This window comes from Diadema antillarum, unplaced genomic scaffold (genome assembly GCF_040938485.1).
Source record: "Diadema antillarum isolate AM-2024a unplaced genomic scaffold, OU_Dant_1.0 seq00000541_RagTag, whole genome shotgun sequence".
Lineage (NCBI taxonomy): Eukaryota > Metazoa > Echinodermata > Echinoidea > Diadematoida > Diadematidae > Diadema > Diadema antillarum.
The window spans coordinates 203,931-230,296 of NW_027271488.1; the positions used below are offsets into that span (position 1 = coordinate 203,931).

Sequence of the window (26,366 nt, forward strand, 5' to 3'; positions counted from 1 at the left end):
GTCCGCCCCGCATTCCACACATTGTGCGCTACTGGTTCTATGGCATGCCAAATTCTAGCTGCTTTCGGTATCTCTGAGAGTGCAAAACAATCACATTTTGAAAATTGCAAGGGTTGACAAAAATGGTCCTAAAATCATAACGCATTAACCAAAATAATAAAGAACTTGGTGTCATTCTATTGGAAAATGAATGGCCTTTCCAAAAGTATGCAAAATAATGACGTATTTGCAACAATATTGCTGAAATTAAAGATCTTAGGTGTTCCGTTCTTTCTGGGCCACCTTGTATATATATATATATATATATATATATATATATATATATATATATATATATATATATATATATATATGTATATATAGCAATAATAAAGTCACAACAGAGGAATGCAGGGAATGCATTAATAGCCAATCTTGATTTAATGAATAATCCGAATTTTCGAGGAACCTTCCTCTTCTTCAGGGATGACAGTGTGAATATTCACAATGATTATTAATAATAATAATAATCATTGTGAATATTCGCACTGTCATCCCTGAAGAAGAGGAAGGTTCCTCGAAAATTCGGATTATTCATTAAATCAAGATTGGCTATTAATGCATTCCCTGCATTCCTCTGTTGTGACTTTATTATTGCTATTTCTAGTACTGCCAATACGCGGAACAACTACAATATATGTATATATATATATATATATATATATATATATATATATATAAGGATATATCACTTATTAAATGTTAACGTGGCAAACTGGAACACACAATGATACAAACATGCCATCTATTATACTGTATTACACAGAAGAACCTCGTCATCTGTAGCATCGTAGCAAGATGATGTCACCATCTGACATTCCGTTTCCGATTCCGATTCCGATTTATCTTTTATTAGTCTATGACGGGACATTGAAATTCACTCCGAACACAACTTTTATAAGGACAAAAAAAAAAGACAAGACAAGACAATGATGCTACGGAAACTTGAAAAAAAAACCACAATGTATAGGAAGTTTATTTTGTCCATAGTAACTCTGTCGATAACATAGTAACAGGCTGGTACCGCAACACACTTTGCATATACACCAATGCTGCATTGTACAGATATGCACAGACTTAAAGAAACACATACAGACACACAAACATACACAAATATATATTATATATAATAATTATATTCACCCTCCTAACTCTACAAAAAATAAAATTGGATTTTTCCAATTAAGTTGGTCCCAATGAAATAAAAGTCAAGAGACTTAGACAAAGCATAATTCTTTCATGTACAACGTGAATGACAAACAGCTATTTCAATATTGGTCATTTCTAGGTATGTAGGCCTATACAGTCGTGTACTGGGATACTGTAGTCAAAAACATTACTTACTTCATACGTTGCACAAAACAACATACATACATGATACACTATAATCACTGCAAAGAATAAACCGCCATGATTGGTCAAAGAAGTGAAACAAACACCAAGTGGATGTTCTTACGTGCATATTTCTCACTTTGAGGTTTCCCATTTTCATTTTTGCAAAGGGTAAACATGTACACATGACCGAACATTTCTACATACACAAATATTACAGTCTGCACTCCACAATGCATTATGAGAGGTTGCCACGACTCTAAAAGCACAATCGTGCTTGTTTTACACATTTTCAGCCACGAACACAGCTGAGACACTGCAACAAAGAAAAAAAAAATCTGTCGAAGACCTGTGATCAATTCCAGAACATGATTGATATATGCAGTACACCAACCACTCAAACAGGTTCTTTAACTTGTCATTCATTCAAAGTCTGGAAGACTAGACTGGACGAATAAGAGATGAGTGAATTGCTCAAAAGACAACTCACAAACACAGCAGAATTATACCAGCGATTCAAAAATATGATTGTTAGACTAGCCCTCTTCCTAAAGTCCAGTGAATTTTCTTATTTCTCCTAATCTCAACAATAACGTGTTTTTTTCTTCATATCAAACTCATTTGGTCTAGGATTGAAGAATAGAAAAGTTAAGCACACCAATGGCCAGTGGAATCCCTCACAAACAGCAGGAAACACCAAAAAAGACTTGATATCAAAATAATACGCAGAAAAATTAAATCATAGGACTCCCAGGCACTAGGAGCTGAAGCATTATACCAACCATCTGGAAGCAAAAGGTTGGAATTTTGCACTGGACCATACATACAGAAAGAATGGCACATACGGTACCATGGAAGTGTCACTTCACATCACTACACCTCTGAGCCTCATGCTATAACACACATAAACCATACCATTTTTGGAATGAAATGAATACTAACTTGTACTATACTTTATAAATTTAGAGGTGTAATTCATATCGATCACTTTCATGATCTGAAGCACATACTCTCCACAGATAATCATATGAAACAAATAACGATTATAAGGATCTTCTTCATACTGTGAATGATTCGGATTAATTTATCATCATTTTTCTCATTCATGCACAACTTGTGTGAAATGTGACGTTCAACATTACATTACGTCTGTAAAGTCAATTTCTAATGTACCTCGCCTTGAGGACATGATAATGCTGTGGATATAATACACTGTATTTCGATTCACACAGGTAGAGGGCTGCCAGATGATAACGTCAAAATGACATCAGTTATTTTGAAGCTCTGTACACATTTTGAATTTTATATTATTAGTTTTTATGCCAACACACTCTGTGCCATCTCCACTGCCCGAGATGGGAAGCATCCATTCTGACTTTGCCACATCACGGTCATCAGCGACATCTTTTTGTCTGTGATGTCTCATCAAACGCCATCACTGTCATTCACTCTGGAATTAAAACACTTCTTCTATCAAGGGTACACAAACGTCAGCAGTCCATATTCAAAGGACCAGCAGATATGATCAAGTTTACCATTTTTGTTTTGGGTTTTTCAGTATCCCCTTTGGTAACAATCAGGGTAGCCCAGATGCTTGTTGTACAAGACACCTTTGCATGTCACTTCACATGTATACTTGTAAAGTTCACCATGGGCGTATGTATACGCCATTTTTCTTGAAAGGAACTTGTGACAAAACAAGGCACTGTAGAACAGCCATTGTGGTTCTTAAACATGAATATTCATGAGTAGTACTGTGATTACGTAATAGATGTCTTGCAAAAAGCTGCAGGTAAAAATAAAAAATGAACTCAGGAATGTAGAAATGGAAGACACATAAATAAACGCACCAAAAATATATTACTGGCACTCTAATCCAACAATGCTATCAGTTCACTAATGTCAAATCAATGTAAAATCAAGTCAAATCATGAGCAGCATGTGCGCCTACGTAATTAACGACAACCAACATTACAGCTTGTGAAATTTCACATTTGATATCACATACACAGATAACAGATGGGCTTCACTGTACAATGATTTTCTTCATCACAGTGCAGTGTAAAGTGCAGGTGGAGAAAAAAATACATGTACCTACAAAAATATCTGATTTTTTTTTCTTTCTGTGACATAACATTCATGGTATATTTCTGCTGAGCAAACCAGATGGCAAAATCAAAGATTTTTGTCACTCGGGTGCATGCAGTAATTGTCTTATATATTCTATGTGGAAGATGTGATACAGATTCTTGATTAAAGCACTTTGGTGCATGTACTATGTTAATGTACTGTGTAAATACTTTTGATTCAATAAGTATACACATGTAGTGGTTCAATCCATTCCATCTTTCATGGCTAGACATTTTATATAAACATATAGTGTCACTGGGGCGACAAGACCTCGTACCTGAAATTTTGGTGAAAATGACCTTTTTTTGATTAATGGTCAGATAATCAGTTAAGTGATGTCCTGTCCAAATCCTAGCTGTCTTACTCCCAAAATAAAGCCACCATGGCATATCAAAGGAAAGGCTATCCCATTTGATATAGTACTTTGGTTGGGATGTTTGTTTTTTTTTGCTCTCCTGAACATTTGACATTTTGTAGATACGAAGTCTTGTCGCCCCAATGAGGATATAGCTTATGAAATAATTAAACTTTGACTGATTTTCTTTGTTATATACAGTCTGTAAGTACCGTGATTTGTCATCCCATACATTATAATTATTGGAAGATTGATCAAGTCATAATCACACTTTTTGTGTGTGTATGTGTTAAATGACACGAGTACATGCACTTAGAAAAGCCCCATGCAAGCTGCACATATTTCTTATAATAATCTTTAAACTAAAATTTCTTCTCTAAATCTCTTTTAGCGCTACAAACATAAAATCTACAGATGATGGAAGACAGCATGGTGTTGTTCACCTGAAATGGAATTACACAAACTGATGGCAAGTTTGGTTTTGGTTGAGTTGGTTAAGTCTTGAGTTTACCATATGAACCAGGTAGTTACAAGGAAAGTGGTCATACCATAGTACAGTATGTATGACATACAAGAAACTACTAGATTGCCATGTGGTTTTTTTTTTTTTTAAACATGATTGATACGATTTAAGTAATACTCTATGCCCTTTGTTTTGTGTTTTTTCTTTGTTAAGGTACACACATTGAATACATTTTAGGAAACACTTCTCCTATAAAATCATTCTGTACAACATCCATACACTTCACTGCAGTTTCAACAAAATCAATTTCAACTGTTAAATATTATCAGTGGATACATCGTAATAGGAACTACCCATGTATTCTTCAAAGAAAAATATAAATATATGGTCAATGACATTACTGTCTGAAGATTGTCAAAAGGAATATCGAAAACTTAAGCTCAGCATATACTCCCAGCTAGCTGGAGGCTGGAATTCATATTTCAGACAAAATCTGATAAAACTGTTGGTTACAAACGAAGGTGAAAAAAATAAAGAATGTTCGTACCAATAGCATAAATAATAGCATAATTCTTGAAAACTTTTGGTTACAAACAAAGGTGAAAAAATAAAGAATGTTTGTTCAAATGGCATAAATGATAGCATAATTCTTTTTCCTCCCTCTCCCTCTTCGTCGGATAGTTTTTTCTTTCTTTCTCTCTCTCTCCCTCTTTTGTTTATATGTGTCACTTTTTTCATTGTCTGTGAGAAAAAGAATACTGAAAACAGCAAACCACATACAACCAATGATACTGTTTGTTTGTTTGTTGTTGTTGTTGTTGTTGTTGTTGTTTTGTTAGTTTTTTTTTTTGGGGGGGGGGGGGTAAGTTTGGTCATCAACAATTATGAGTACTATCTTGAATATTTCACAGTTAGTCCACATGATTCACAACAAAACACATTTGAGTACAGAGTTATTCACAACAAAAACAAAAATGCCTGTCTTTTTAGACATTTTTTTTTTCCCGCAACCACAACTGTTCTTGTATCAAACACTACCATTTCAGGTGGAAAAAGCAAGATGAATGTCATAGACAATCAGACCATTGTACAGGCAAGAATGATCCCAGCTCCCTACCTCTCTGAACTGTATACATGTACTGTATATGCAGAATATTTTGCAAGGTTTTTATTTTTGTGAATTTCGTGAGTCAAGTGCTATTATCCCCGAATTTAAAAACATGCGAAAAGTATTAACTCTGCTCCCGACATGAAAGTAACATACACACATACATTTCTCTATTCAGTACTGTGCTCCACAATCATGAATTCAACCACTCGGGAAATTGCCGGAAAGTCCTGATCTGCAAAAAATTAGACTCGCTACATATATGGCAAATACAGTACCTCATCTCAGCAGCGTGGTAGCGCAGCCATTGTGGAACCAATATGTCCATCCCAGCGTTTTAAAACAATATTTCCCAAAAATTCTCTGAGATGCGGTCAAGGTGATGTTTCTCTCTGACAGGTGCACAGTCCCGGTAGTGTAGAGGGCGCTGTTGATGATACTGCCGATCACCATGAGCATTGATACGAAGATTACCGAAGTTGAGCTGTCATCAAGAGTAATGTGCGTAGGTGTTGCTAGGTAACGTTGCCTTCATTGTCTTCTCTGCGCATCGCACAGTCTGTAGTAATGCCACGGAGCGTGCACATGTGCTTGTTATTATGACATCACAAAAAAAGTTTGCTAAAGCTGTCATCCCCCTCAGCCGAATCATGAGCCGAACAGTGATCGTACCACTGACTACAGTGAATTGGACTTCTTCCGGCTCGGGGAAGTGGGCCACAGTGTAAGCGCTAAAGAGGAGTCGATAGCATAGGTCTCTATAGGAAACTTGCGCCGTGCGCCCACGTACGCATTTGACTAAAACACCGGGACCATGCACCTTTAACACCTTCAGTGCCAGTAACTTTTGAGAGTGTGTACAATGATACAGGGTTGTCTGTGCCAACTGACACTCAAAACACACAGAGGATTAAAAGAAATGACAACTCTTGGTTTGAGTTATTTCAGGGTTGATCTTTTGAAAGTATCCATGAATCAGTGGAAATTTGAATGAAATCAGGCAAATAAATCATTATGAAAGTCACAGTTTTTGGGAAAAAAGGGAGAAACAAACACAAGATAGAAACAGACCAGTCACTAGAGAGGGGTTAACCAAACTGGTCACAACTTGCACACTTGTCTGTTTGCATTTTACAGAAAACTTCATCTAATCTTTTAGCTTCTTCTGATTCATTTTGTTTCTTTTTATTCAAGGTCCAACCTTGTCGTTCATCACACAGAATGAATGTCTGCATGCTGTATCACGATTCCACAGAAACAGATAATTTCAATTACAAGGCAAGGCAATTGCCAGATTGTGTCACATCCGCACACAACAATGTGGAATGCACTCTCTCATACACGAATTGGATAAAGGACAGGCATCCATTTTGATTCATTAGTCCTGTTTCCACTCACAATGGGATGGGCGACACAAGAAATTGTGACTTCCACATCCCATGCCCAATTCAGTTCAAATTTTTACTGACTCATTTAAATTTCCATGATGTTTACACTGAAGATAACATGACATGAGAGTTTTAGTGTCCCTTAAAAAATGTGCTGGATGGGATCGGAAGGGCTGGGGTGGGAGGGTCGAGGGAAGGGGAAGAAAATCGCCAATCACCACACTGTACACTTCTTGTCTGCATTCATCAGTGTTCCAGCTGAACAGTTGTAAGCTTCTGCAAATTCAGGCATGTTGGAGACTGCACCATTTACTCTGCAGATATAAGAAAGAAATGGAAATGGCTATATGAGTTTCTGTCAAACAAATTTCCTCATTTAGGTTCAGTCATTGCTAGAAGGAAAAATATTAATCATTAACAAAGAAAAAAACGGAATGCAGAAGACCTCTCATGCCTGAGCTACAGTAAATTCTTGCTACATTACAGATGAATCAAAAGAATGCTTTGTAGAACACAGAACATTTATTCCTTGCAATCATCATATCACATGATTGTTATAACAGAACTGCAATCAACACTCGAAATACAATCTGTATGTCATGTGTGACAGTCTAACATAATATGACTTCTGATTAACAGACTGCCCTTCATCCGCATAAACAAGCACTGAATTGATTAGTGTTTTTGTAGTAGCCATGACAAAAGAAATCATAGGCATACATACTCGAGCAGGATTCGAACCAGTTCACGTTGATATAGGGCAATTTGTTAATCAGTTGCAATGAAAACAACTCAGTGGAAGGATTTCATGAATTTGAATAATATGACCGCTCTCTGGGTCATATATACTACCGCACAAGTAGGAGCAGGGGAGAGAAGTAGCAAACCACAAAACCAGAAGTGGCACATTATTGATAAATCGCTGTATCACCTGTATTTTTCTGCCGAGTGCGGGTCTACGTAGACGGACAATTCTGCACGCTGAGGAGTGATGAATGAACACCAGACCTGGCTGAAGCCCAGGAAAAAGAGCTGGTCATCGGTCAGTCTGAGGGACTCCACTTGGCGAGTCTCGTTGTGGGACTGTCGCCACACCTGGTAGGCCTGGTAGGCAATCTTCAGCCCGCCGTTGTCGGCAATGTTCTCAGCCAGGGTGTACTCCCCGTTGAGCTTTTCCGAGAGGAGGTGTAAGAAGATGGATTAACCCGTTGAGGACAGACTGATTTGCTATAACATGCATTTCCCATAGATACCTGCCGGAGTATACTCGGGACTCGTCTTCAGTGGGTTAAACATTTCAAGTTTGTTGGCGAATAAACAGGGAAGGATTTTCATAATTTTACATGAAACTCAGAGCAATACGTTTGCAGGAGTGATACTTTTCATCCTGCAAGTCTTTTGAGAGCATTTCAAGCAAACCACTCTACTCCTAGATTCTCAAAGTTGTTTTTTTTTTCTATCCTTAGCAGTTTCCATCGGTGCCGACCTTTTCGCGTGTGTTTAAATTCGCGGTCGGCACAATCTGTGAATTCACAGTCGGCAAAAACTGTTTTATTTGCACATGAAAACCCAAACTATAATCCAATTATTCTTTTATTTATCAAATAGAAATTAAAATTAAATGCAGGCTTACCTGAAATCCCATCTCTCGAGTACTTTATAACATGCTTGTACCTACATTGCACAGAATCTTCATGTGTGCATGAGCGCAATAGCATTGTAACAAGCGGCGAGTTCAAAACATTTCCTTGCGTGGTTAATTTCGCGTGACTTTTCAAAACATTTTCACGTGCTGTTAAATTCGCGGTTGAACCTCAAAGCACGAAAAGCGCAAAAATAAAACCACTTTTACAGTATAGGCAATGCATAGCTATCATGCAGCAGGCATGGGCAGAGCGTATATGTGGCAAGCACATTCTAAATCTTGCCCTTTTTATCATGACAGAAACGCAGTTACTTCACAAAAACAAAAGTATTTTCAGATTAACAGCAGGACCGCAGTTTGAGTTTTTTACAGTTATAGGTGACTGGCAGAATCAAAGTGACAAGAAGTGTCTACATTTTTGACACTTTTTGGTACTCACATGGTGGTCTCCAACCTTGTAGGCCGAGTACTGGTCCACCATACACACCGTCTCATTCTTGTAGGCCTCGGCAGACACGTTCCCCCACCAGTCCCTGAGGTTACCGTCGAGGTCAAACTTTCGGCCGTGGTTGTCGAAGCCATGGGTCATCTCGTGACCCATCACCATGCCGATGGCCCCAAAGTTCATTGACCTGACAGAGAAGGTGGGGAGGAGGGAGGAAGGGGGAGAAGAACTGTTGAGGAACACAGGCAAAAAGTTCTCTGTCTGTTTTCTGGTTTCATTCATGAAGATATGATATGGCTTCTGAGTGAACAAACTTTCAAAAAAACATTTACTGATCATTTGAAGAACATTTTGCAGACTTTCCATATCACATAAGAATAGTTACAATATCCTGGGTAAGCTATGATGAATGTATTTTATGTCACTGTCTGAGAAAAGCAGCTGAGTGCAGAACAAATAATTTCCTTCATCATTTCAAACCAAAGAAGATACAAAAGCATTACTTGGACAATCTGATCTTCATTTCATTTTAACAAGGTTTTGATGTCATTTTGAATTATTTTACTACAGCATTTTCAAATAAAAATAAGAGTTCGAACAAAAGACTACATTTGAGCAAACAATGATTAATGATCTTATGCACAATTTGCACTGCCCTCACAGCTCATTTCATAACTGTTCATTAGAACACTAACCCTCCCTAACCCCACAGTATTTTCCATGAATAGTTATATTAATTTGTGCAAAAAAGGAAGAAGCAATAGATGGTGCATTTGAAACAAAAAAAATGAAACATTAACAACTTTCAAATGTACAATACAGTATAGTGCTGCATTGTTTCCACTCCTGCAACAGTCGCCAAAATATGTAATGCTAAACATGCATACTTGTATAAAAATTACTGCAAACACTTGCATCCATAACTTACATAGGATACATGACATCATAAAAGGGCGACTGCAGGATGCCTGAAGGGAAGACTATTTCATTGAATGTTGCAGAGTAGTATGCATTGACCTCTGCAGGGGTCATGTGCCACCTAGATTTGAAAAACAACAACAACATAAATGCAACAAAAATAAATTCCTTTTATACTTTTGTTAAAGTTTTAACATTACCTTGCAGTTTTGAAATATATAGTGGATGAGTACAATTGAGATAGTCTCAGCATCTTCCATTCTAACCAAAGTCTACCATGTGGAGTACCAAAGTGTGATGTCATAGTCATTCATTGCCGTGGAAACTAGTTCTAAACAACATCACACAGCTAGAATATCTGTGAAGACAACAGCTACTAACAATGCTCAGCTGGAAAAAAAAAGTTTGTATTTCAGTACAATGGGACTGCTCTTCAAGCTGCCATGCAGACGACCGTGTGAAACAAAGTGATTGTATGGGTTTGTGCTGCCCACAGAAATAGGTAGGTAGCTTCGAGAAAATGAATTAAATCGCATGCCAGATTAACCTACTACATACAAAAACTAGCTAAATCCTCTGCAAAGGCTATGGAGGTTTCAGAATCTTGCAGACGACAGGTTAAAAGACATCACATCCTGACATAACTTCCCCAACTTCACCACGGTATACAGATGTCGACTGCTTTTTTGTCACATTGTTGGTCAGCTCAACTCCATGCTACAACATATGTCTCAGGGATAACAATATCAACAATGCCCCAATTGAAACACTCTATATCTGTTGTTTTACTGACCATATGAAATGAAATGAAATCTTACTTGGTCGATCCAGATTGCGCATCCCCGCAAAATTGCACTATCCGATTCACCTATCTGTGCTGCCATTGACATCTGCATTGCTATCGCATTAGACAAGGATCACCTCTCACGATATGTAAGCCAAGTGTTGGCAGTATGTGTACATATGTATCACTACAAACCAAAAGAGGGCACCTTAGTACTACAGGGCATTTTTTTAGTACTATGGGATAGTTTGGACACAATGGGGCTGAAGGCAATCATTGAATTTATGCCCCTATGTAAAGGCCACCGCACACTATAAGACTTTCGGTCGCACAACTGACCGATTTTGGATCTGAAATAAAACAAACATGTTTATTCTGAGGCTATTGTGATTTATTTCGGATCCAGAGTCAGTCAGTTGTGCGACCAAAAGTCGTATAGTGTGCGGTGGCTTTAATTTCATCCACTCAGAATGGAGGATTCATCATCATGAGGAATATAAAGGACTACCATAAATGCTTACTCTGTTCGGTCGACTGGCTTGCCGAGATGCTTTCTCATCCACTGGAGATTATAATCCTTAAGATTCAGAGCATTCTCGAAGCGATTGGAAGACGATATGTTTGCCTGGAGGTATAATGATATTTAAGGGACATTCAGTCAAGGAATGAGTGAAATGACAATATTACCAATGAAATAATATCCTCTGCATCAATGGCCATTGTGTTTATGTTATCTGCAGGTAATTCAAGGCTAGCATAATGTCACACTTTATATCTGATCAAAATTCTGTCATGTTACACAGATGTAGTGCGCTTAAAACATCAATGTTTTCTCACACATGATCAGGCAATTCATGAATGATAAAAACAGAAACAAGAACTAAACACAAAAAGTCGCACGACATTCAAATTTGGTAATCTACCAATATTGATATTTCAAAACTTCCATCCATCTACCAATTCCCCCCTCCACCCCCATCCATCTAATTACAGTCACTGTGGGAGGTGGGAGTGGCCATGTCATGTTTAACAAGATCAGTTATTTACTTCCACTGTGTATTTCCTGTTTAAATTTCAACGCTGTGAAGTTCTCTTTTCTTCTTACCGTGGCATAGTAGTCATCCAGCTGCTCACGGTCCTCGATCCACACCGGGAACCCAATCTTTGGCTTGATGGCCTTCGCCTTTTCAGCCGCCGCCGCTTTGGTTTCGTTGTCCATCCACACGACATCGGGGATGTTTTCGAGGAATGCGTTTCGGATGTACTGGATTAGATCATCTGTCTGTCAAAACATGTGAAAGCAGATATTTTGCTATTTATCAAACTGACTGGCCATTGGGGGCCACTGAAATGTAGGATCCAAACAAAAGCAATAAATTTCCAAATTTTAGACTTTACCATCATCATTACCGTTATTATTGCTATTCATATGTTATCATTATCATTACTACTATCACTATCATCCAAATTATCATTTCTTATCATTATCAAAATCACAATCGTCACTGTTATTGCTGTTGTCATTGGTGATGTTGGTATTGTTATAATTATCTCATAATAACTATATTCTCATCACTAACATCAGCATCATACCAATAGATATTGAATTTTCTACTACCGGTCTCAATCTCTGAGAGAAAGCACTTCCACGCCCAAGTGTTCGACACAGTGCACTCACCTCGTTCTTTAAGAGCGGCGTCACCATCTCCCTGACAAAGAGGGCGCCGGTCACAAAGCCAAAGTCATTGTCGGTGCGCTTGAGGCAGGTCTCCCACAGCGGAAAGGAGCTGTTAGAGCCGCTGAAGATGGCGTTGTACTCCTGGATGATCTCGTCATAGATTCTGGGGAGGTACTTCAGCATGGGCTTTATGGCGCACCAGTTGAGGTAGTCGGCAAGGAGGCTGATTTGTGGGGAAAGCGGTTTCGAGAGACTTTAATATGCAGAGGTCTTGATTTAAAAGGTCACATATCCATTTTACAAACGTCACAAATTTTTGCAGTTGAATAATAATGCCTCGCAACATCATGTATGACATCTTACAGTAATACATGACAACAGTTTTTAAAAAATGAGAAATTTAACCCATGTTATTTGTGATAACGCTCCCCTTTGATATTGAGAATATAACGGTGTGAATTTTGAGTAACTTCACTGGACCTCAATAGTATTGTTCCTCTCCATCATAGAGAAGTTTCTAGTTTTATTATTCAGAGGAAAGGTCTAAACTATCTACCACTACAACATACAAGCTTATGGAAGACATACACTTCTCACGGTTGCAAAAGGGATACATAACTTTAATGCACTGAATTCCCCACACAGACACAAATACTTACCATCAACATTCACATTGGCAGAATGCACTTTATCTAAATTTGTAGTTAGAGCCACATAGAAATTAGTGATTACATTAAACATCAACATAAATGTTCAAATTAGAGTTAAACATCCAGCATTTTCCTCAATCATGACAACATTCTGACATGTTTTAACAGGTCAACATACATTCTACTTGACATAAGAATAATCAGGCACTTGAAAGGAATTGGGCTGCATAGCTGCAAACACCATTAGGACATTAATGCATAGATATGATTGATGCAAGAAGAGCGTACATGTCAGTCCGGGAAACCCGCTCACGAGGCCTGCTTCCCAATACGAGCACTCCTCCGCCTCATGAGGCCTCCGGAGAGCCTCATGACGCCCCCGGGGAGAGAGACTCATGAAGCTCCCTGTTCAATTTTTATTCATCTCACATCTGACATATAAATTGTCGCAACTTTGCACGGTGATTTTTTGTTACACACACATGTCCACTATCCATGATGAAAAGAAGTAAAAATTCTGTCTGTTTTTTTTTTACAACAATCGAGTTTTAATCAACCGATGCACAGTGACCCATCGAAACATGGGCGCCGGCGGGTTTGCTCAATGCAAGGATGCTGCACCTAGCAGCCTGATCCGACTATATATTTTCGGTGCTTTTTTTTGCGGCTCTCACATCTCTTTGCGCAATAATCAGCCTCGTGAAGTTGAAGTCTGACATCTTTTTACAATAATTCGTAACAAGGAAAATAAAATCAGTACTAACCTGATCTTGTGCATATATTCCAAATTACTATTCCACAATGATAGAGTAGGTGGGTAATCCAGTTTGTTAGCAAACTAATCACTTTGTACGTATAACGGGTTCACTTTCTTCGTCAATTCCGCCATCAGCTACCCTTTGGGCGCTTTTTCTGGAATCCTGCGACGCGACGCCACATCACATCACGCATCCAGCACAAACAGACAGCGCGCAAGCTGTGAGATTTTTGGAGCGAGCTTGTGCATGCACCAGAGAATACAGTATCCTCTGAGGCCTCATGAGCGGGTTTCCCAGACTGATGTATGTCAGTGTTTCTGTATCCAGCACTGAAGATTAGATTATCATGTAATACAGTGCTATGGTGTATTTCTTGAATGAATTACACTCCAACCTCTGTTATCCACCCATGTCAGGACTGGCGCCAAACCGGAAAAATGAGATATGCTCAAGCATGTCATTTTCAAGCAAGCTGTGGTGGGGATAGTGACATGTACCTGAGTCATTGCTAAATTACTATGCACTACAATGATTTACATAATGTTTGCATGTTCAACCATTCAAACAATGTGGTAATGAAACAGAGTAAGAAGCGAGTGAGTGGGCGAGGGTTCATTTAACCCTAATCAGGCTGGGCTTTTTTGGCTATGCTATATCTGGGGGGGGGGGGGGGATTCCGCCCCCCCTACAGATCTCGCCTATGGAACGCGTGATCGCGCCGAAAATCGGCACACGCGACGCCCGCGACGTATACTATCAAAATGTGTGGTTGCTTTCTCTGAAAAATTTTTCTTACATTTTATATTAATTAATTATTGTAATTTATGCATAAAATCAGTTTTGGGCTCTAAATCACTTATTAATGCTCTAATTAAGCTAATTTCTTTTTAAAAATGTTTCTTGTATCATTCTCCTGAGACATAGGATAAAAAAAAATCTGTATCGAAATTAATTTCTTATGTATTTGATTGTTTTTTTGAATTTCTTATGTATTTCCTTGTTTTTCGACCTTTTGTTTTTGTTTGTTTTTTGGCCAAAATTTGTCACAGACATTTTTCGAAGCTTTATTATGCTAAAATGAATTAATTTCGTCCATTCTAAGTCAAGATATGAATTTTTATGTGAATTAATTGAAAAAACACAATTTGCATTGGATTTGTACACAAAATCACGTTTTGGAGCAATTTTGGGGTTGACAAATTTTTTTCGAACGGGCGTCGCGTCAAAACAGTACGCGCGGGCGCAACAATTTTGGTCTCAAAAGTTGCGCGATACTTGAAAGAAAAAAGTCACGAAACATCGCGGCGGGAGCTTATCGTGCTGCGAAGATATTGCGCGAAACGTCGAGGGGGGGGGCGGATTCCGCCCCCCCAGCCTGATTAGGGTTAACACCTTTTATTCGTTTGTTTACGTTCCTTCCAGCAACACTGTTTCTCTTTTGTTTTTTAAAAAATTTTGTGGTACACATACTACAGTAAGGCAGTGACAAAATCAACTCCTATATGAGTGAGATAAATAATTGCTTCAAGGAAATTTCAAACTTAAAAAAAAAACTAGATATATCGCTACGGTGACTGATATGCCTCCGCCATAATGCATGGTTCTCCTAATAGGTCTTTAGTACAATGTCTTGACAATGTGTGATGACAGTTTCACACAATTGGCAAAATATTAAAATGACAGGTTTGCCACAAATGTGCTGAATGTTCACTTTCCTAGAACTAGGTTCAATTGGATGAATGATTAAAATGTCAGAGTGCAGGTATTTGGGGAACTGATAATTTTTACTTGACTTTTGACCCTTTTATAAGTTTATGCATTGAGTAATTTTCAAGGTATCGAGAAAAAGTATAATTTCAGTATCAAATGGGAAAATAGCATTATCTAAACCTGGCCTTTGACCTTTGACCTCACAGTTCCAAAGAGAATCACTGTTAGGTTGAACATGCATAAATATGTAAGTTTCATGATGATACCTTGAGTTACTTTTGAGATATGGAGGAAATAGTGCAATTCAGCACTTTCACTTGACCTTTGACCTTTTAACCTTTGACCTTTTGGCAAGAAACTTCCCACAGAATATATATTGGGTAATAAATGCATACATCAAGTTAAAAAACAAAACAAAAACCTTCAGGCATTGCATAAATATAAGGAAAGTAGTGATATTTTGAGGAGTTGACCTTGACCTTTGACCCCCTGACCTTTGAACCATGACCCCCAACTTCCCTAGATAATCACTGCCCATTGGAACAAGCATATATACTAAGTTCCATGAAGATACCTTGAACCATTTGCGAGATATGGAGAAAAACATGAATTTTCAACCTTTTTTTTTCACAAAATTACCTGTGACCTTTGACCTTTGACCCCGAGACCCTAAAATCCAAATAAAGTATTATCCCCCCAGGATATACCCTCATACCAAGTTTGATGTAAAACCACCACACGGTTCTTGAGATATCAACAAAAACAAAACGGGACGGACGTGGACGGACGGACGACCCGAAAACATAATGCCTCCGGCCACTTCGTTGGCGGAGGCATAAAAATTGTGCACTAAATATAATACATTGAATTTGGTCTTAGATCTCTTCATAGAAATCCTCTTATTATGGCCTGGAAATGTGTAAGAATTATGAAAAGTGGAAGTGGAGGGGTTTTAAGGGAAATCATGAGAGAGTTTACCTCTTTGGCGTCTGTTCTAGAAGGCCATTCAGTTTTTCGAAGTAGGCAAGGGTTGGAACCATGATATCTTGGTCCAGAGGAATGTTATCGGCAAACATTTCGTTGACATACAGGCTGATGTTGATCTGCAGGGAAATATAATAATACATCATCTTTGTCTTCGAGACAAACTCTGCACAGTATGACATGACATCCACAACACGTGATATCTTCACTTTACTGCTATTTGAATATGAAAAGCATGAAAGCACACTAGAGAGTGACAAGAAAAGCACATATGTGACCCTGCACCTCAAAACAAGCAAAAAGTCGCCAGACATGAATTTTTAGTTAAGACCATATTCTGAAAGAGCAGACTTTAAGCTTTAAAATGATGTATAACTCAAATCAAATGGACTCTCCTAACCTATCTAAATATTGGAAAGAAAGCACAAACTCAGGAAAAGTGGGAACTGAGAAAAGAGGCTCTGAAGTACAGTGTCTATTCAAGCGCTTAATCTTTACCAAACCGTGCTGGCTGTGCGATGAATGGGACAAAAAACAGGAAGTAAACCACCAGAGTAACAACAATGAAGGAATTATCAAATTAAATTGAAATTAAGCATGCCTCATTAACACATTCTGTCCATAATTAATGCCAACTTTCAAAGCAGTAGCACTATCCTTTCAAAAGTTATTAGAGTTGAAAGTGAAGAGTGTGGACAAGGTTTTTCAGAGATGAAAAAGGGATTCTAAAGACACACCTAATCACATTATTCTAGCAAAAATGTTCAACATAAACTGCTGAAAAACACACTTTCCTGCCCGTTTTATGATACCAAATTTTAGCATAATGCAAAAGAAGACCCGCTCTTTCAGAAAATATGAGAAAGTCAAGTTCGGCTAGGTTGACCCATTTCACTAATATTTTCAGTCTTCACGCAAAATCAGTGTGTGCGACTTTATGTTCGTTTTGAGGTGCACGGTCACATAGTCTGTGTTAAGATGTGTTGCAATCACTTCAACATCCCTTATAGTTTTTTTGTTGTTCTACTTTTTGGAGGTTTCTCTACAACATTCATATAATTATACAGATTGCACTGAATGAACTAGGAGGGAGAAAATTCTTTTATAATGTAGAAAGCATGAAAACTCAAGGAGGTCCCATCTAAAAAAGAAAATTAAGTAAAAATTGGTTAAGACATAATATGTAGCTTCACGTTGGCACAATTCCTAAGTCTATTTATGCACTGAATACACAATTTCTTGGCAAGAAGGCATCAATGCACAGTTTGTCTCCAAGAATTTTATAAACAGGTAATGGTGATCTTTAACCTCTCACCAAGGACTCACCAAGGGAAGCATGTCAGCGAATTCTCTGAGGGGCATCTTGTTGTAGAGCTTCACCGGATCATCTTGCTCCTCCTTGGGGATGTAAATCTGTGATAAGAAGCGAGTGAGCGGGTGAGGGTTCATAGTGTTTTCACATCCACATCCACAAGTTCTGCTTGATTCTGGGCATGTATTTCTAATGTGGAAGACCTCAAAGGCAAGCTCTAGGAGGTGGTGCTCGATTTGATCATGTATTCATATTTCCACCATGGTGAGTGGGTATACATATATATATATATCCCCTTGTACATAACTATACAGGAAGTAACATATTTGGCTGATGTGGTATGGAGTTTGTGACAAAGTTGTTGGATGGATGGACATCTTTACAGTTTAATAGTGAACAGCAAAGGAGACATGTCTGATGTCCAAACACTGCCTACATTTTAACGGACTGATATTGCTCTAATACACATCTAGTATAACACCTGCCTATCAAGTACTGTACGAGCTGAAATTTTCGCGTACAGATATTTTCGCGAATTGCTACATGGAGGACATTTTCGCATATTGTTAATTTCGTGGCTGCGAGGGTCTAACTGAACTTAGCTATTCGCGCGTTGTTATTTTCGCGTGTTATTTTCACAGTTCAAAGGCGATTCGCGAAAATCGCGAAAATAAAACCACCGCGAAAATTTCAGCTCGTACAGTATACTCAGGACTAGTCTTCAACACCTCAACATGTTTGGAATGTGTTTCAGAAAGACAATTACAAAAGTTCTCCTCCTGTATGAAAATAGATATACGCAGATTCCTTTCAACTTGTAATTGTAGAGAGAAGCTTCATCTTGCAATTTGACTTTCCTGAAATATCTTTCTGACTTAAGCTTGTCTCCGAGCATGACTGATGAACCCTACTCCACACCAGACCAGTTTAATTCCCCCTTGTAAATCTTTGCCGTGATGTAGGTGAGACACACTATTAAAGGGATGGTATAGTATTGGTGGAGACGAGGATTGAGCTTTTAACTTTTTGCGAGATGCCAAGTAACCACTTATGAAAGAGTAAAGACCGTACCATTCTAAGAGGAATTCAAACTTTATTTGGTGAAAATCGGTTTTGGAATGGCTGAGACATCCAGAGACAAAGTAAAACAAAGTGATTGTGATAAAAAGTGTTTTGGATATCTCAGCCATTTCAAAACCAATCTTCGTCAAATAAACATTGAATTCCTCTTGGAATTACATGCTCTTTCATATTTCATAGAAGTTTCCCATTATCTGACCTCAAAATGTTAGAAACCTCACGTTAGGTCTCATCCAAAACTATACAATCCCTTTAAAAAGCGTGTGACATGGCTATCATTTGTGAGTCATATGTGCTTCTCTCACTGTTACTCTCTGTAAGTAAAATCACATGTCCAACAGGCAAAAGGCATATCATTAAGCAGGAAAAAAAAGAAGGAACCTGCCAATAATTTGAATTCTTGACCTTCTGCTTACTGGGCAGCGGCCCTACCACTTTAAAAGCTCCAGCAAGTTCACGGCAGTAACACATGAACGTTGGAATGAATACCCAAAACCTCGGTTCTACTTTGTTCTGTCTACGTATGTCTTACTCATAATTCATTTGCCCAAAGAACATTTAGCACTACTGTATGTCAAGGGATGCACTATTGGCGCACAAATATCTCTCCATCCTAATGTAACCACGTCTGCCAGAGTCCAAGCATACTCACGTCGCTCAGGTTGGCTTCAAACTCTACGATGCTATTCATGCGGGCAACGGCGGGCGCGAAGTTGGAATGCTGGGAAATGTTGTGGATGTCCACCACCTCCCCGTCTGCGAGACTGAGTAGAACGATGACCTTGGCCCCGAGGGCTGTATAGGCATCCTCTTGAGTCTGGGCAGGAGAGAAAAGACACAGAAAAAATTCATGTTAGGGTACCGGTACATATCATCACACATTCTTGCAATAAATTTCAAGTTTCCAGCTATCTGAACTTGATGCAGCACTATGATCGGTACATGAAACTCCTTGATTTGATTTTGTCATGAACTTTTGAATCTCAAATGATATGCATTGTATTACATCTTCTTGTCTAGACAATTGTAATTTCACCCCCACACCCCCCCCCCCCCCCCCCCCCATCCACCCCCCCCCCCCCCAAAAAAGGGGGGTTGGGTGGGAAGGAAGTGAACATTGAAAGGCAATTGCCATATACTTGGTATCATTATTACGATTGTCTTTATCTTTCCTTTCAATTATCTTTTGGCTCTTACTACATGAAGCTTTCATATCGCTTTGCATATTTTCCTGTTTCCACACTTAACTGGTTAATTCTCCCCTAGTACTTCACACCATCCATTTCTCTCATTTGTCCCTCATTTTTAAAGTAATACACTGTTTCTACCTTCTCCATATTCCTTGACAGATACTATTTCTACTTTATAATAATGATATAAGATAAATATTTTTCCTGATTTTCCTCGGTTACCATGTATAAATCTCATATTCATTTTCTATTTGTGCCAAAAAGGTTCAGAGTATTCCCATGGAAAACAAATAAAAAATATATCAAAAGGGAGAAAAACATTGCACCAAGCAACAGAGATAACAGATTTACTCCGTTTTCAAGAATTATGAACAGTGAGAATGAAACAGAACATTCACAAACTGAGGTAAACACTGCACTAAAAAAAACAACCTATTGTACATAATTTCTTGCCAATGAATACTCACTGTATCGTTGTCTGAGTAAAACTCTGTTGCAGCAAATCCTATACCATTTTGGTAGAACTGGACAAAAAGACAGAAATGGGAGAAAAAATTAGTTTATCATCTGGCAAAGATAATACATCGCAATTTACTGCTGTACAGGCAATAAAATGGAAACAGCCAATTGCTCTTATCTATTCTCTCTTGTATCTGCTATTCATTTTCTTGCCAGCGCCCGCCCCACTCTATTTACAAGTATAAACTAAAGTACTTCTGGCATCCCACTATCAACAAATCTGCTTTACTCTACTCCTTTTCGCTTCGAAGTATGGCCAAACTAAGTTTGGCCATACTGATTTATTACTGATTTATTTCTGCTTTTTGGTTTTTCCACTTTTGCCAAGGCAGTTCCTTATAGTGATCAGTCATGGGTTTTGAGAGAGCTCCACTCACATATTTTCAGCACTGTACGGTAATACAGTCATTGTTTTACAATCCTTGAGGCCAGCTTGATCAGGTTTGTGTAGAAGCAAAGTACTGTAAAAGTGAAAATTTTCGCGGTGTTGAAATTTTCGTGCATTTCGTGCAACCAGAAACTAGCGCGAAAATCAAAGCACGCTAATATTTTTGCTTGCCATATGTTCCTGTGCGTGATGTCTTGATTCCGCGGAATTAAGAACACATGAAACTCTTCTGGCCCAGCCAAGCGCGAAAAATCATCGCGCGAAAATATCCACTTTTACAGTAATCCTTTAGTTCGACATCGAACTACAATGTATCTCAGAGTGATGCTCTGTTGTACTTGTACCATGATTGGACCCTTTGCATGGTCTGTGGAGTTTTTTGAAGAGTCAAGATATCAATTCTTCAGTACTGGGCTTGTTTCAAAGCAAATAACGTGAGCAAGCAACTTGTATTTTACTGGCGGTAAATCTTCTTTCATCCATCCCAAAATCTGCCATTTGTACTTAATTGTCATGCATGCTACATAAGTATGCATGATACCAAAAATATATCACCGACAACTATCACTCGAACACCCACCTGAAAATTCAAGTCTGCATGGATGTGACACATTAGTGTATGTAAGTACCAGTATAAATTACAATGTACTTGTACTTGATACTCAACCATCTGTTCAGTACATGTAAGGCATGTAAGGGACTGACTGTCGTCTGGTGATACCTTGCTTCATATCAGCCATGGCCCTTTGAAGACCAGTTTGAAGAAACAAAAGGGAGAAAACTAAACATACTTGTGCCCCTACCTGAATGATGTTTGCACTGGAGTTTTTTTGATCGGACGACAGGAACATGGAGAAGAGAGGGGCAGTGTCCAGTTTGTGGACAGCAATGATGGCCTGGGTCAGATCGAAGAGGCCCTCATCCCAGTTGTCTACTCCAGGGGTATCCTGGGGTAGCATGCTCCAACCACCCAGCTGGTTCAGAAGCTGTGACAAAATGAGTGCATAACATAAACAGGGAGGAGGGTCTGGTGGGCCATTCTCAATATGTCTCTGTGTTTCTCAAACTGAAGCATGCTTGAAAATTCGAACATACCTTTTTATCACTAATCTCCAAAGGACATAGATCTCATTGGCTCATTCACGTTGTACACACATGTGAAAGACGCACCTCTTAAACATAGCAACAAGATGGATGTCAAAACTATCTTTCCATGATGAGAAAAACCAAGTGAAAGAGCAGCCAATTTGCTTTTCTTCCTTTAAGCATGATTTTTCTAGATTTCACTGACTGTGAAATGTTCAACCATTTGTCGTGTATGTACAGCTACATTGCCCACAACAATGAGCATCTTTAACATAAATGAAGAATACTGACAGATCTGCATAATTATGTAATATTACAGGAACTTTAAAGAGGTTTACCAATCAAAATAAAACGAAATAGAATTCTGAGACAACATGACTGACAGCATTAGAACTGCAAGTACAATGATTTTTTTTTCTTTTTCATCTAAACTCTGACACAGTCCATGTATCTGAGGCACAATTTCTTCAAACCTTGGCACAAGTATATTGTTCGAAGATTTTGCAAGTGTCCTTATAGATAGTTTGTAATCTAGAGTAGCAAAGTGATGACGTCACAGTATTTTGTTATTGCGCAGCGCTGGTTCCACACAAAATACATATTTGCATAAGGCTTCCGGCAGTGGGTTGGAACCAGGTACGAGCATGGTTAGCAACCTTTGAGTTCACAGATATTTGGGCTAAGGGGGGTTGTTTACAACCAGTTTCCATGGCGATAAATGGCTATGAATGGCAATGAAATTTGGATGGACGAGGAAAAACGACAGGAAAAAAAAAACACTCTTCCCAAAACAACTAACTTTTTTGAGAGGTTCTGATCCAGCATTTTCCACCGCTGTGACATTCATGCAGGCGCGATAGTAATCCTTGGCCTTACGCAGAGCCTCGCTTTGTCTGCCGTTGTACTCACTTCCTTCCTCTTCAATCAGCTATGGTGGTGGTTAAGAAAACATTACAAAAGAAGATTTATGGAGGCTTCTGTCACGGTTGCTCTGTCATGATACACACTGCCATAAGAGGTAACGTTGTATACATGCTTTTTATGGGGTGGGGGTGGGGGGAGTTACTAGTTGATGCCTGCATACACATAAAGAACAACTGGATATATATTTTTATGAATGTATGTGCATGCATTTGTTTATAAACAGTGAAAGATGGATAGAATGTCTGATTTTGATGATTCAAAAACATGCTGAACTCTATACAGAGTGAACTTATTCATGTTTATCTGTTTGCTAGGGGATATTGCTTTTCTGGGTAGATGCTCACAAATCTTTACACACAACTGAAGTTTATTGTCATCACAAAATGCAATAACTTCGGTGATGCATCATGACCAACAACCATACTGCACCATGACCCACAACCATACTGCACCAAAAAGAAATCTTATTACGTTGTTTTAGGATCGTCTTCCTTATACATTATCATACCATCAATCATACGCATCCAAAGTAATGCAATAACCATGCAAATTAATCACACTTTATTTGCTGTGTATTCATACAATGAGATATACTTGATTAGTTTAGACTAATGTGCTTTCTCCCAAGCAAGCTACATGGAATCTAAAGGGACTGTACAGTACTGGTTTAGGTGGGGATTCATGTTTTGAGCATTTCTAAGTGAGATACTGAGAAACCTCAGATGAAATATGAAAGAGCATGTAATTTTAAGAAGGATTCAACGTTTATTTGGTGAAAATTGGTTTTTCAAATGGCTGAGATATCCAAAAAAGTGATAATAATAAAAGACTACAGGCCACACGTTTTATTAGGATCTCTTTGTTTCACCTTTTTTTTGGATATCTCAGCCATTTCAAAACCGATTTTCATCAAATAAACTTTTGATACCCCTTAGAATTGCATGCTCTTTGACATCTCATAGAGTGGTTTCTGAATATCTCGCAAAACGTTAAAAGATAAATCCTCACCTCAACCAAAACTGTGCACACCCTCTAATTTGGAGTACTGCAACGGTACATGATTAATCAGAAATGATTCTAACATATGGTGCAATGCTCTTCATCATCTGCACTTGATCATGACATCTCATTTCACAAAAATAAACAAACCTCACCATCCTGCATACATGTGTATGTGCAAATCAAACAAGGGCATGATTTTGTGACCTAACAAGTCTTCTCACTGATGTAAGCAACAAAACTTTCTGAATTTCCTCTTTTTGACAAAAAGGTAAAAAGAAAACAAGAGACCCGCGGGTCTAGCGCTCACCTGAGTATCGCAAGTTCACCTTTCACGCAGTCACTAATCTAAATTATTCACAGCTCTACCAAAATTTGACGAGGCATTCTCAAGTGGAAGATGAAAATGTACAATAAGGGCCCAATGTTTTCAAGATTCCTTAATTTGGGGGAATTGGGGCCCCCTGGGGCCCTCTGGGTGGGGCATGGTGCCCAGTTTGATAAATTGAGATCCTGACCACCTAGGGATGCTACCTGCCAAGTTTGACAAAAATCCATCATGAGGTTTTCAGGAAGAAGATGAAAATGTACAATTCAGGCCCCCATTTGGACCCTTCCAACCACCCCCCCCCCCTACCCCCAAGAGGGGCACCCCTGGATCTCCTATGAACAAACTTGAAACTACAGTCATTAATGTACTCACTCATAGTATTATCTCAGCTCTATAACTTCTGATTCTAGAGAAGATTTTTAAAGATTCCTTCATTTGGGGGTTTGGGCCCCCTGGGGGCCCCCTGGGCGGGGCATGGTGCCCATTTTAACAAATTGAGATCCTAACCCCCTAGGGATGCTACCTGCCAAGTTTGGTGAAAATGGGTCATGAGGTTTTCAGGAAGAAGATGAAAATGTACAATTCAGGCCCCCATTTGGACCCTTCCAACCAACCCCCCCCCCCCCCTACCCCCAAGAGGGGCACCCCAGGATCTCCTATGAACAAACTTGAAACTACAGTCATTAATGTACTCACTCATAGTATTATCTCAGCTCTATAACTTCTGATTCTAGAGAAGATTTTTAAAGATTCCTTCATTTGGGGGGTTTGGGCCCCCTGGGGGCCCCCTGGGCGGGGCATGGTGCCCATTTTAACAAATTGAGATCCTAACCCCCTAGGGATGCTACCTGCCAAGTTTGGTGAAAATGGGTCATGGGGTTCTCAAGAAGAAGATAAAAATGTACAATTTAGGCCCCATTAGGACCCCTCCTCACCTCCCCCCCCCCCCCCCCCCTGGGTCCCAAGGGGGGCACCCCTGATTCTGCCATGAACAAACTTGAAACTACAGTCATCAATGTGCTAACTCATAGTATTAACCTAGCTCTATCACTTCTGGTTCTAGAGAAGAAGATTTTTGCGGATTCCTTAATTTTGGGGGGTTTGGGCCCCCTAGGGGCCCCCTGGGTGAGTCATGGTGCCCATTTTAACAAATGGAGTTCCTAACCCCCTAGGGATGCTACCTGCCAAGTTTGGTGAAAATGGGTCATGGAGTTCTCAAGAAGAAGATGAAAATGTACAATTTAGGCCCCATTAGAGCCCTCCCCACCCCCCTCCCCTGGGTCCCAAGGGGGGCACCCCTGATTCTGCCATGAACAAACTTGAAACTACAGTCATCAATGTACTAACTCATAGTATTAACTTAGCTCTATCACTTCTGGTTCTAGAGAAGAAGATTTTTACAGATTCCTTAATTTTGGGGGGTTTGGGCCCCCCTGGGGGCCCCCTGGGTGGGGCATGGTGCCCATTTTAACAAATTGAGTTCCTAACCCCCTAGGGATGCTACCTGCCAAGTTTGATGAAAATCGGTCATGGGGTTTTCAAGAAGAAGATGAAAATGTAAAAAGTTTACGCACGACGCACGACGGACGACGCACGACGGACGACGGACGACGGACGACGGACGACGCACGACGCACGACGCACGACGCACGACGGACGCCGGACGAAGGGCGATCGCAATAGCTCACTTGAGCCTTTGGCTCAGGTGAGCTAAAAAGAAAGAGAGAGAGAAAGTATTTTGTTATTTGCATTAAAATTTCACTGTGTAGCAACAAGCCTGAACTGAGTTCTTACTCTTTTTAACAGCTTCTGGTTTTTGGCATAGACTTGTTGAAAAGTGCCCCACTTCGAATGACCCTCTGGTATTTCGTTGTTATTGATCCAGTTTCCACATGAGTACTGGTAGAAATCCTGGCATGGGTCTGCAGTCAAGTCCATGGAGTGTTCTACAGTTTTACATATGTCACAGGCGCTCTGAAAGAAGAAGAGAAAAAGACATGACAACGACAAAAAAACAAAAAACAAAAACATATTTCCATACATCTTCATTACTATCATCTGCTGAAAAATATAGAATAAGCCTCAAATTACATCTGTTTATATATATATATATATATATATATATATATATATATATATATATATATAGA

General features: G+C 39.1%; 1 protein-coding gene across 1 annotated transcript in view; it reads right to left on the reverse strand.

The window, feature by feature from the left end:
* Positions 1-5,330: 5,330 nt before the first annotated feature.
* The window catches only part of LOC139734688 (endothelin-converting enzyme 1-like), a 31,584-nt gene continuing 10,548 nt past the window's right edge, over positions 5,331-26,366 (reverse strand). Inside the window, exons 5-18 of the mRNA XM_071645482.1 lie at positions 26,011-26,190; positions 22,762-22,890; positions 21,680-21,862; positions 20,437-20,493; positions 19,432-19,596; positions 17,714-17,800; positions 16,382-16,506; positions 12,286-12,508; positions 11,713-11,889; positions 11,129-11,232; positions 9,834-9,944; positions 8,900-9,092; positions 7,747-7,985; positions 5,331-7,129 (exon numbers count right to left, since the gene is read on the reverse strand). Coding sequence (XP_071501583.1) covers positions 7,030-7,129; positions 7,747-7,985; positions 8,900-9,092; positions 9,834-9,944; positions 11,129-11,232; positions 11,713-11,889; positions 12,286-12,508; positions 16,382-16,506; positions 17,714-17,800; positions 19,432-19,596; positions 20,437-20,493; positions 21,680-21,862; positions 22,762-22,890; positions 26,011-26,190 — 2,073 coding nt within the window. The 3' untranslated portion in view covers positions 5,331-7,029. The remainder of the gene's footprint in view (positions 7,130-7,746; positions 7,986-8,899; positions 9,093-9,833; positions 9,945-11,128; positions 11,233-11,712; positions 11,890-12,285; positions 12,509-16,381; positions 16,507-17,713; positions 17,801-19,431; positions 19,597-20,436; positions 20,494-21,679; positions 21,863-22,761; positions 22,891-26,010; positions 26,191-26,366) is intronic.